At 36.7% G+C, this 11,760-nt stretch overlaps 2 protein-coding genes and 1 long non-coding RNA gene across 6 annotated transcripts; 1 reads left to right on the forward strand and 2 right to left on the reverse strand.

Moving 5' to 3' along the window:
* Positions 1-547: 547 nt before the first annotated feature.
* LOC103328862 (casein kinase II subunit beta-1-like) lies at positions 548-4,794 on the reverse strand. 4 transcript variants are annotated; one of them, XM_008231266.3, is made up of 5 exons: positions 4,203-4,794; positions 2,637-2,855; positions 2,119-2,213; positions 1,861-2,023; positions 548-1,171 (listed from the first exon to the last, which is right to left on the reverse strand). In XM_008231266.3, the coding sequence occupies exons 1-5, from the start codon at positions 4,435-4,437 to the stop codon at positions 1,041-1,043; spliced, it is 843 nt and encodes a 280-aa protein (XP_008229488.1). In that variant the 5' UTR covers positions 4,438-4,794; the 3' UTR covers positions 548-1,040. The 4 variants fall into 4 exon arrangements, with proteins under 4 accessions (XP_008229488.1, XP_008229486.1, XP_008229484.1 ...); XM_008231264.3 differs by having other exon boundaries at positions 1,858-2,023; XM_008231262.3 differs by having other exon boundaries at positions 1,858-2,023; positions 2,119-2,228; positions 4,203-4,730.
* A 1,109-nt stretch (positions 4,795-5,903) lies between these two features.
* LOC148915608 (uncharacterized) lies at positions 5,904-6,865 on the forward strand. The gene is made up of 2 exons (XR_016128524.1): positions 5,904-6,498; positions 6,614-6,865. It is a non-coding gene; the product is annotated as an uncharacterized LOC148915608 (long non-coding RNA).
* A 1,167-nt stretch (positions 6,866-8,032) lies between these two features.
* Positions 8,033-10,704, reverse strand: LOC103328861 (coiled-coil protein). The gene is made up of 3 exons (XM_008231261.3): positions 10,445-10,704; positions 9,323-9,834; positions 8,033-8,601 (listed from the first exon to the last, which is right to left on the reverse strand). Exons 1-3 carry the CDS (start codon positions 10,611-10,613, stop codon positions 8,308-8,310), a joined length of 975 nt encoding a protein of 324 aa, XP_008229483.2. The 5' UTR covers positions 10,614-10,704; the 3' UTR covers positions 8,033-8,307.
* Positions 10,705-11,760: the final 1,056 nt, after the last annotated feature.

Genomic DNA, 11,760 nt, shown 5'->3' on the forward strand with positions numbered 1-11,760 from the left:
CCATAATGAAGAGAAATTTTTACTGATGTGCTGCTGCCGTCAAGAGCTCCATGGACGTATAAATTATTTTGTTTTTTTTTCAATACAAGCAAGTAATTAGAAACCCAACGTTGTGTGCAGAAATAAATACTCTTAATTTTTCCGACTCCTCTGGATGAATAAGTCATTTTTTTACAACAAAAAAATAAATCAAACTAGTTCCTATTAAAAGAAAAAGAATTATAGATCAATTGGTAACATTGCCCGGACATAGGGAAGACCATTTGTACAAATTTACGTATCCCATGTTTCATACTCTGTTCTTACTCCTTTCTCTCTATCTCGCTCATCTTATTGAGGGAAAGGAGTATGAAACATTACATGTTAGTTTTACTCCAAAGTTGCACATCAAAGAATCCCAACTTTCTGTTTTCCGTTTTTAACTAGTATATCTAATTTATAACTTTGAATTCTCTTCTCCCAAAAAGCAGAAGTTTTGGAAAGCAGCATTTTGTTTTTAAAAGGAAAGCAACATATTAAACAAAGAAAAATTAAAGAATATTAGGTCAAAAATGAAAATACCTGCACGCAGATGGTATATATGATTACTATATTCCAACAATTAAGTGCATACATCCTACTGTTGACTTGAATCTAAAATCATTAGACAAGAAGATTAAGACTAAACAGTACATTCTCAGGATAGACGAAAATTGTAGTGAGATGAAGTGGCTATTCTCAGAGTGTTTTAAATAATCCAACTTGAGCTAATAAGAAAATGAAGAAAACAAGTCGGCAGAAACCACTACAAAGTACTTATTAATACTAAAACCAAACTGAGAAGTTCTATAGAAGCTCACCAAGATGCAGCTAAAATTGAAAATGAAGCTTGGAATGGCTGCAAATATGACTGATAGTGTATCCAGGAACACATTAAGAGGAAATCTATATTGTGATAATTTGGAGGAGTAACTCCACCGCACTCTCAAGAGCATTAATGACAGAGGGAAGCGAGTCTCACATGAACTCCACCACCCCAGCTGAAGCTTGAAATTCCAGCATCATGGCTTGTGAAGCTTGAATCCGAACACTCTAGGAACATAGCTCTGTGATGCCTTCTGAGGCTTCAGGTTCCCGTATGTCATCAAGAACAGGTGAGGAAATGTACTTCCGAAGTAGGCTCCATCAATGTCTAGATAGAGTTAAGTAACTCAGGAATTAATGCAGGCAAAACTAGTGAGCATGGTGTTGGACCATGAAATTGACCCAACCCCATAATGATGTTATAGACGACAAAGTACATGACATGATACTGATAAACGCAAGGTGCTAGCAAAATACACAGTAATTTCATGTTTCTAACAAAAAATAAAGAATCAATTAGCATATAAAAACGAGAAATTGACTACATTAGATAACAGATATCAATAAGGAAACTAACAAAATCTTCTCAAATGACAAAACCAAGCTGTTATAATTTATCAACATGAACATTGATGCTTAGCCATCCATAGAGGAAGCAGTTTCAGACCCCAAAGCCATACCCTTTAAAAAGACACCACAAGAATCTACTTATAAATGCAAGTGAATCAGATGAAACAAATAATTTACCTAAACGAAACATTGGAAAAATGGTTTCAACCTACTTGCCAGTTTCTAACTGACAATTACAATCCTTCCAGGACAAAACCTACAAATTAAATTATAATAGAAATAACCCCCATCTCAACTTAAAACAAGATGTTAATGTTCAGCTTCCAGACATTTAGAAGCCAACCAGCAAAGGAATAAAAACAAACGTTAATGCTCAGCTTCTTGACAAAGTGGCTGTTTATGCAGCCAACAATTGTAAATATACATTCAATATATAAAGGATACTACCTTGATACTTCGATCGAGGGTAGTAGATATCTTCACACTTGGGGCAATATATTTTTACAGTGCTTGACCGTGGGATGTCCGATTGGCCAACTGGGAGGCAGGGTTGTCCGCAGCAGAAAACTCTTGGGCATCTACCAAAATCATAGTTTTTGTACTTGTCTAGCTGTAGATCCAATAGCACAATTCTAGCCAGTTCACAAATTTTACAGTCAAGAAAGCATGAAAGTTTCAAACAGACAATCAAGAAAAGAAACTTACCATGGCCGCCATGCCTTTGCTTGTCAATATATATCGAACATGAATTAGACCATAAAGCATCTCTGCTGCTGATTCAATCAACTCATTTTGTTCTTCTGTGAACATATCACCTGCCAAAAGTATATATCAAATAGGCAAAAAACCAAATGGCTGATCACACAAATAGTCATATAATTTAAAAAGTGGTGGGATAGGCGAGGAGGGAGAAACAAGATGTTCGTTCTAATTTTTTTTCTAGACAGTAGAATTGGGTCTGGATTTTTTATTTTTTATTTTTAAAAACAGCTTCAGAAAGTAGCTTCTTGAGTTCAAAAATAATCATCCTTTAATATCAAGCTGGTGAAAGAACAAATTTCAAGAAAAATAGCTTAAAAAGTTCACGACTCCATGGAAAAGATTCTTACAGAAATACAGATTGATCATATTTTTCTTTATATAAAAAATATAGCTTAATCATATGGCTGCAAGAAAGAACACACATGGAGCCAACGTGAAATACTTTGAAACATCAAGCTTACCGTGAGAAGATTCAACATCCAAAATTAAATCAAGTGCATAATCATAGTATGGCACTTGACTGCTTAGCCCGCAGAGGTTAAAATCATCTTGTATGTAATCATCATCAACTTCGCAAAAAAATTCATTTCCTCGTAAATTGCAAAACCATGAGATCCAAGATGTGTCATCCCCATCTGAACCACTAACATCTGACTCTTCACTGTCTGTTTCAGATTCCTCTGCAGTCAATGTAGATACATTTCCATTAGTAGATTTACAGAACTAGGTAGCCTATATCTATGAATAGGCAAGACAAACCAAACAAAACCAACAACAGAAAGTGCAGATGAACAAAAATATAATTATAAACTAAACAAAGTTCACACATTCTGTTTTTCCAGGAGATGTGCACCCCAATTTTACAATACCTACTCGTCATAAATCAAACTTCACCAGAGTAGAATACATCACATATTACAATGAAGTTTAAAGATGATAAATAGTGTTCTATGTGCAACCCTTCTGTCCATGGTGGCATGTATCAATTTTTTTCTCTGGGGTAGGGAGAGTGGGATAGAAGCAGATATTTAAAATCAAGAAAAGTGAATTTCCTTAATACTCAATAGTAATGTAAAAAACAAGAAACCAAGTTTTCAAACAGTTTGCAAAGAACCACTTGTAAGAGAATGAACTTCAAATATGAAAATTACTCTCTATCTTGAGACGTAGTTTACTACCATTGCTCTTTATAAACTAGGGATACATTCAAACTACAAGAAAAAATTTATCATTAAACTCCAGATCAAAAAAGGATATAACACCAAACTGTTTGGTATCACTCCCTAGAAAAACCCATATCCTATTGCAGAATAACGGACTCTAGCAAAAGTTCAAGTAAATTTCCCAAATACTAAACAATGCTCAGTAACTTCTGGATTCTGGACCTGGCAGTTTAATGGACAGTAAAATTATGTGAAGGAAGGGATGGGACATCCGACAGAACAACTAACTAGTGGGGCCACAAAATTACAGCTTTTCTTGTATGGATAAGCCTGTGGAAGAGAAAAGACGGTGACATTAAATCATGGGCAGACCGCTATAGCAAAGGATATACTTAAGGTTTAGTTGTCACAACGAATAGATGGAAAGCTCATACAGAAAGTCCAATTTCATCCCTTTGAATACCACTAACATGTTTCGATGACATCAAACGGAACGCAATTCGTAATATGTGTACAATGCATTATAATTAAAACAAGTATGTACACAAATCCAGTTGATATCCTTAAGGGAAATTTTTTATATCAATGCATCCAACTGCCCAGATGCACCCCATTTCTGAAAACTTAATCCAAATGCGAATCCATTTCAAACCCTTCATTTATTTTTTCTACACTCGTGTTAATGCAACAAACCAAAGCAAAGCATAGATTGTTAACATATCAACGATGTTGTCCGAAGCAGGCAATCGATCTCTACTCTTCTACTTTCATAGAAACCCACAAAAAATAAAAAAGGAAACAAATTGAGCAAGGAGAAGGCATATAATTCCAATTAATCAAATTAACATAAAGAAAATTTCAAACCATCGGAGCAATTGGTTTTAGCAAGAGAGGCAGCGGCAGAGCGAGGGTCTCTGTGGTCAGATGGAGGCTGCTTTCCCCCCATGATAAGCGGCTTATCCTTGCCATTGATTGCCCTAGAAGTGGACGGCGAGGATCGCTCGAGCTGCTTGTCCAGAGCGTCATTGATCCGCTTCCGATCAACGGCGGGCCCCACCTCCGTCGTCTTCGACCCACCCACCCCTCGCTCCCTATACATCTCTTCTTCTTCTTTGATGCCCAAAAATTTTCTCACCCCAGCATCGAAAATTAACAATTAACCCCCCAAAAAAAATTGAAAATTACAAAAATTAAAAAAACCCTAGGGCTGAGGGTCTAGGGGTTTTCGGTTTCGATTGCTAACTCATGCCGCTCTGGAATTCGTTCGTTCGGGTTCGGGTTTTCGGGTCACCAACTCAGCTTCGAGAGAAGAATAAGAGTGCGAAGCAGAGAGAGGGAAGAGAGGGAGAGATCGGGGGGAGGCTTATAGTTATATATGGAGGGTGTTTTGGTAATTTCATCGTCGTTGGCTAGTGGCGATGGATAGATGGGCTAGCAAGTGAACGAACGACAACTCGTTTGGATTTATTGTTGATGAGGGGAGATCTAGAGTTTGGTCGTTTAGATTCTGCACAGAGAGAGAGGATATGGACACGTGTCAGGTGAGTGGGGAATGTTGGGGAGATCGTCGGGTTGGGGTAGCCAATGGGAGTGGAGCTGTGGCCAGAGATATTTTCGCTGTTTATGGTTTTAAATTAAATTTGATTGATTAAAATTTAAAAGCAAGTATGATTAAGCTGGAAATTAACGGGAACTTAATGAGGAAAGAAAGAAATTGGGTTGACATTCTTCTTTCTTTATCCGGGAGACAACGGAGGGGGTGGGGCCCACGGTGGTAAAGGCCTGATGATGGATTGTACTATTTGTCACGTGCAAAAAGAAGTCGGCTGGCTTTTGATTTGCTAAATAACAAAAATGGTCATCTACTGATAGGCCAGAATCATTTTTGGAGAGAAGCAATTTGTTCACGTGTTTCGTTGTATAATTATTTTTAGTGCTCATTTGACATTATTTATTTGAGGTGATAAGTGATTTTTTTAAAAATTTGGGAAGCCTAGCCTGTTTGATAAACTATGAGAAAATCATTTATTGTTAAAAATTACTGTGAGAGAAAGTTATAAAAAAAAAAGATTAATGAGGTCTTTCATTTTACGATTATGCGAGAATCGGTTTGAAGAGTTGAGTGATTATGCAAATCATTTTCGATTATCACGGGAATTATTACTAACAATACTTTTAACAAAAAGTTTACCAACGCTTAAATGCTTAATTTCATAGCTGATTTCTTTCACATCTATTATCTTTACAATACAGCAATGCCAAAATGGTCCTATGTGATTATGGGGAGAATCACATTTCGTCTACTTCTCCATAAAATCACTTAAAACCACCTAAAGTGATTATATGGAGAAGTGATTCTCCATAAAAGTGATTTTTGGTCTATCTAGAATCACTCCCAAACAAACAAGTAGAGTGTGTTACTATTTCCATTCTCCTGTCATATTTCTTTACTTACTTTATCTTCAAAATTTTTAAGACAAACTTACTCCTCCTTTATAGAATGACTTCTAAGGAGACCCAACATTTACAGGGAAAAAAAAAAAACACAGTCGATTAAAGAAAAATTCAACATTTCTGCATCCTTTCTTTTTTCTCACCTCAAAATATCTGTTCACATATCAAAATCTGTTTTTGCTGATTCTCCAAAATCCCGGTATTCAACTACGTATGGTACCACTTCGGAAGGGTAGCAAAGCCTATATCAAAATCATTTCCTGCTCATCCCGAGAAGTCACAAACTTTATGTCTATGTCTCGAGTATGGAGTCTGAACCCGAATATGATACGCCGCTCTCTCTCTCTAACCCTAGCAGAAAAACCAAAACCCCCAGCGCCGCATCTAGGGGGGAGGTGGTCTCCCCTTCCTCCCCTCCCCTCCTCTTCCTCCTTCCTCCTTGAATCTCACTTCTCTCCTTCTCCTCCTTTTTCCAATCTGGTGGGATGAAGACCTTGGGCATGATTTCCCCTTTCACCACCATATCTACCTTGCAGGTCCTGCTCCATACTGACCCAAAATCCATGGCTCACCTAGGTTCCTTCACCTCCCTTTCGATCTGGCCTTATCCTTAGGTTGTAGCTGCAAATTTCAAACGCGTTTTGACGCGTATTTATTGGAAGGTGTGTAGAGCTCTAGCTCGGGTGCTTGCACCACCTCCTTTCAGGTTCTTGGTTCTTTTCCTCCTGGCTATGGAATGAGTTTTCTCGTTCTTTTTTTGTTGGCTGCTGTCTTGTGGATGTATGAGTTGGGTTGATTTTGGATCTGTTTGTGAATCTTAGGTTTTTGGCTTGGTTTGTTGACCTATGGGTGTTTGGGTCTTCATGGTGGTGACTGGCGGTGTGTCCAACTACAATCGGGGAGTTTCCCTTTACTGGTGGTGGCGGCTAGGTTTTATGTGTTTTATTTTATGTATTTTATGTTTAATGTGGGCATTTTGCTAAATGTGGGTGCAATACCTCTTTGTGGACTAAATGCCTTTTTGTTGGCTTTTGACATTTTAGGTTCAACTCAGGAATATGATCTTTATGCTATACTGTACTGGTTTTAACTAGATTTGTTCCTGTTTGTTTTCTAGTTTTTTGGGCGGTGCTTTTGTACTGTTCTCTACCCCTTTGAGGGTTTGCAATGAATTGCAATTTCGACCACAAAAAAAAAAAAACCCGAATATGATGAGAACTAAAAATTCTATATATTAAATCAAGCTAAAGTTGTGGCCACCACCATTTAATTTTACAAGAGAAAGATGAATTTGGTAATTGGACGACAAAACATAAAGGACATTGCTGAAATATATTAATCAAGCAAAAGTTGTGGCCATCAATTAGCTTTGCAATGAGAAAAAAAAAAAATTCAATCGGACGAGAAAGAGTGATGCTTGCAAAGATCTTAAAATGAGGAAAAACAGAAGGGATAGGAGTTTCACGTTGGTTGCTTTTGAATACTTTTTTTTAAAAAGAGAGCAGAGAGAATAAGACAGGAGCATAGAGCAGAGAGAGGCAGAGGAATGGGGACGGGGATGAGAGAGTTTTGGATAAATATTTGAATTAATAATTAAAGGGTATTTTAAGAATAATAGTGGGTGGAAATATAAGATTGTATTTACATGATGAGTGAGAAGATAAAGTAGGTGAAGAAATAAAACGGGATGGATATTCAATTTGTGGTTATGATATATTTTTTCCTTGTGGATAATCAGTGGGGTCTTAGTCAATTATCTTCTTTGATGAAGGCATCTCCTTACTTGCAGAGACTTGTATTGAAGGTATGTTTTTGCTTGATTCGTAGATTAATTCATAGGATGGTCCGCGTACGTGTGCAACTCTATTTGCCTTGGATTTTATACAACTTTCCTGCAAACAGTTTGCAAATTAAGAGGTCTTTCCAAAGCTTCTAGCAAACCTTATAAATTTTATCCCTTTTACTAGTTTCACTCAATTAATTTTGTCAATCCCACCAGTAATGGACATGAAAATACAAATTCTATAAGATTGATCGAATACTTTATCAGCAACCAATCCAGAAGATTCTCAGTTTTGATTAGATTCCAGCCCATGATGTTCCATGATAATCCATTCAGAATTATTTGAAACGTGTTCTGGGTAGAAACAAAATAATAACAAAAAAAAAAACAGAAGGTATTTATTCCAATTCCTAGCTATAATTTCAAATTATTCTCTTACTTCGGATGACACCCATGATATTCTGAGTCCCACTTCAGGATAGAGGGCTTCAAAAAGTTGTGAAAATATATTTGAGCTCTATAGTATCTTACATGTGCATAATCTTAATCAGTAAAAAGGATTAACTTTTCAAGTATTTCTTAAGATGTTTCAGTTGAAAAAACCAGCAAACAACTAAAACAAAGTGCTGGTTACACATAATGTACATAGAAAGTAGGTATATGCTAGACCACTAGGTTATTTAAAAAGAAAAAAAAAACTCTTACGAACTAGGACTATATGCATTTAAGTTCTTAATCCTCAGCAAAGTACTTCTCCTCAGCGTCATGGTTGGCTTCCCTCTGCCAGTGATCATCCAAGGTCTCGTCGTTGTCGATTTTTGAGTAATCTAGATACTCATTATCTTCTCCCAACAAAAACTTCTGCTGCATGATGTGGGTGAACTGATCCATCTGATCTTGCAACTCTGCTGCAGATACAGTTGCTTGCTCACTGCGCTCTTCTGTGATGGTTTGAGCACCATTGGGCGCATCCAGACAATCCCCAGTTTGAGCACCATTGGGTGCATCTGGATGATCCATAAGCACCTATAAGAGACAAGGCAAACTAAAAATGTTAGAACAACCTGCAAGCTATGTTGTAGCAACTAACAAGAGCCAAGTAGATATCTAAATCATTAGAAGCATTTAAATCATACAAGAACCAAAGAACAAAACATAAAAAAAAAAGCATTTTCACCAAATTGGTTGAGATTACTATAACTTTAAAGTTTCATCAGTATAGCACATGGTATTAGAATAAAAACAGTGATGCTCACTGGATAGACCACTGACATAAAAAAATAAAACCAAAAGTAACTTGTAGCACCACTTCCTTACCCTTGTCTATTTTTCAATAATTATTTAGAATCCAACTCGAAGTCTAGGGATAAGGCAATCAAGGTGTTCTTCCATAAGGCAGCAGATATTTTGTCACTACAGTGATACTTAACAGAAGAAAACCAAAGTAAGAGAAAGGGATCTGAAATCTTATGTAATGGCCATTGATTCTCATCATAACCCACTTCTTTTAAAAAGTATATAGTATGAACTAGTTTTTGGTCATTACATATCTCACCAGACAAAACTCCAAAATTCAACAGAGAACGCAGACAATCACAATCACTATCACCATATTGTTTTCATGTTTTATCATGGAATGTGCAGTCAGCACAAATATTGAAATATACATAGAATATAGAATGTGGCAGTCAGCAAACAATACTTCTTTAATTTTGCAAGAATAAATTTTAATTGTTTAATAAGTTACCTCTGCAGATTGTGCGCCCCTGTTAGCCTCCTTAACTTCTTCTTCCTCTTCCTCTTCTTCTTCTTCCTCCTCCTCCTCTTCTTGCTCTTCTTGCTGGTTTCTCTCACCACCAACCCAATCACTCTCAGAAACACCCAACCTTTGCTGCTCCCCTCTAATCTTTGCAACCAAAATTGCTTCCTCTGCCCTCCTCAACAACGTGTCTGACCACCTCTCCCCAGGTCTGGCCATGCTCCTTCCAATCGGATCCTGAAACTTCCCTACATACTCATGATGCAAGTATGGCTCCCTCTCCCTCATGGCATCTTCTGAGAAATAATGCCCATCAAATATCAGTTTATTCAGATATGCTCGCCTCCGGTTCTTGACTGTAACTGATCTCGACTTCAATTCATCTGACGTTGGGCTCATTAAACGTCTAAGATGATTCACATGCCAATTGATTTCATAATCATCTTTAAGCACGTCAAACTCCTGGAGCTCATCAAAAGTCAATTTCGATCCATAGCGTTCTGAAAAAACAAATCAAGAAAAGGGTATTAGCAAAAATGGAAATGAATTTAACTTGAACTGTTAGATTACAAAGAAATAGTTCTGCCTAATTTTCAATGAATCGGAAGCACTGCAGCATAGCAATCAACATACATTTTGGCATCTTATATTTCCTGTAATTCGAATCCTCAAACAATGATTAGTATGGACTCAACCTGAGGCTAATTACTCATAAGAGTCTTTGCTTTGGCTTGCTTAAGTGAGATTAACAATAGCAAGAACCTCGAGAAACACGTCAACTTCAAAGTTAGATTCTTTATCCTTTTCTGCTCAGTTCTCTCAGCATACAAATAAAGAGGATTGTGGAAAGAAAAAGAAAAATCTCCTTTCAGTGGTTTTAAACGCAGCTGAGCTTTTTTTGAGCTAAACCTAAACAATCTTCCTTCTTTCTCCTTAATCCTCTCGAAAACGAAAGGAACAATTTTCATCTTTTCAACTTTACACTAAATTTGTCCAGAAACCAATCATCAAGTCAGGGTTTTACTTCAAAACCCTAATTGAAAACTTTCAGGGTTAGAATATACCAACATAGAAAGCTTCGGAGAGTGGGAGAGAGATAAATCGGGGTACCTAGGAAAACAGCGACGTCGCGATAGAGGAGGTCGAGGAGTATGGCCTTGCGCTGGGAGGGATTGACGGTGTTGGAGTGTAAGGCACGAGGGAAGTAGAGGCCCTCCATTGACGATAGCCTCTCCGATATGCTCTCCATCGCTTCGCTTCTCACTGCCTTTCTCTCCATCTTTGCTCTCTTCCTCCTCTCTCTCACTGAAATTTCTGGGTTCGACCAACACGTGAGGATCGCGTGGAATAAAGTCGTCCCTGTTTGGGTGTGGAGGGGTGTATTCAATCGATATTTTAATAGATTGTAATTACATGATTTTAACATCCATTTTGGGTGTTTTATGAAACTCCCTTATAATTACATGATTTTAACAGATAGATTTCCGAATTTGTAATTATTTGATTTTACTTATAATTTTAATATATAGTAATTACATGATTTTATGATGGTATATTCAATTGATATTTTAAAATATTATTTTTGGATAAATAAGTTTTGTGGTATTCAATTAAGACTTTTAAATAATCTAAACAAGTCTTGTGATATTCCATTAAGAACAGGCAAAATGACACTAGTAGTCCCTTTGGTTTTCAACTTTTACCACTAATGGTTTCAATTTCATCACTTTTGCCACTGTGGTTTAGGATTCCAAGCAATTCAATGACACTTCTCAATTTTTGTTAATTTCTTTTAGTTAGTTGTTGTTAGTTATTGAATAAGTGGAGGGGCATTAAGGTACAATCCCTTGCAATTCATAGCGCATGCCCCTAAAATAACCCAACATTCTCATTCTTCTTACTCCAGAGAAAGAAAACACAAAGGCTCGAATCCTTAAACATAAATTAGGGATTTCTTTTGAGCCTTTTAGGGTTTAATTAAAAAATTCTCATATATGCGTAAAAGTTAATCGATTGAAGGAGTTGGTTACACAACCAAAATGACGAAGAGCATAAGAGAAGGTAGTGGAAGCTTGAACATACCAGGTTAGAAAGAGTTTGATTATTTAACTTAGTTTCAATTTGATATAGAGGCTTTCAATGGTTAAAATGTTTGTTGTTTTCAATGCTTTATTTTTTCAATTGTCTACAGTGTTATTTCTTATCCTTGATTTGTAGCCTTTTGTATTGGGTTGAGTTTGTCTCTTAGTAGAATAGTTGGTGGGAAAGTAAAGACTTTAGGAAGTGAAGGTTTTTTGTTGTTGTTGGAATAGGAAGTAAAGGCAATGGTTCCGTGCATGTTTTTACTACTAAAGGGCTTTAGGAAGAATAGTGTCTCTATTTATTTACATAAAATATTCAATATGCATGGTTTGCTTTTTTGTTCT

This window comes from Prunus mume, linkage group LG7, assembly GCF_029339155.1.
Source record: "Prunus mume cultivar Tortuosa linkage group LG7, ASM2933915v1, whole genome shotgun sequence".
NCBI classification, from domain to species: Eukaryota; Viridiplantae; Streptophyta; class Magnoliopsida; order Rosales; family Rosaceae; genus Prunus; species Prunus mume.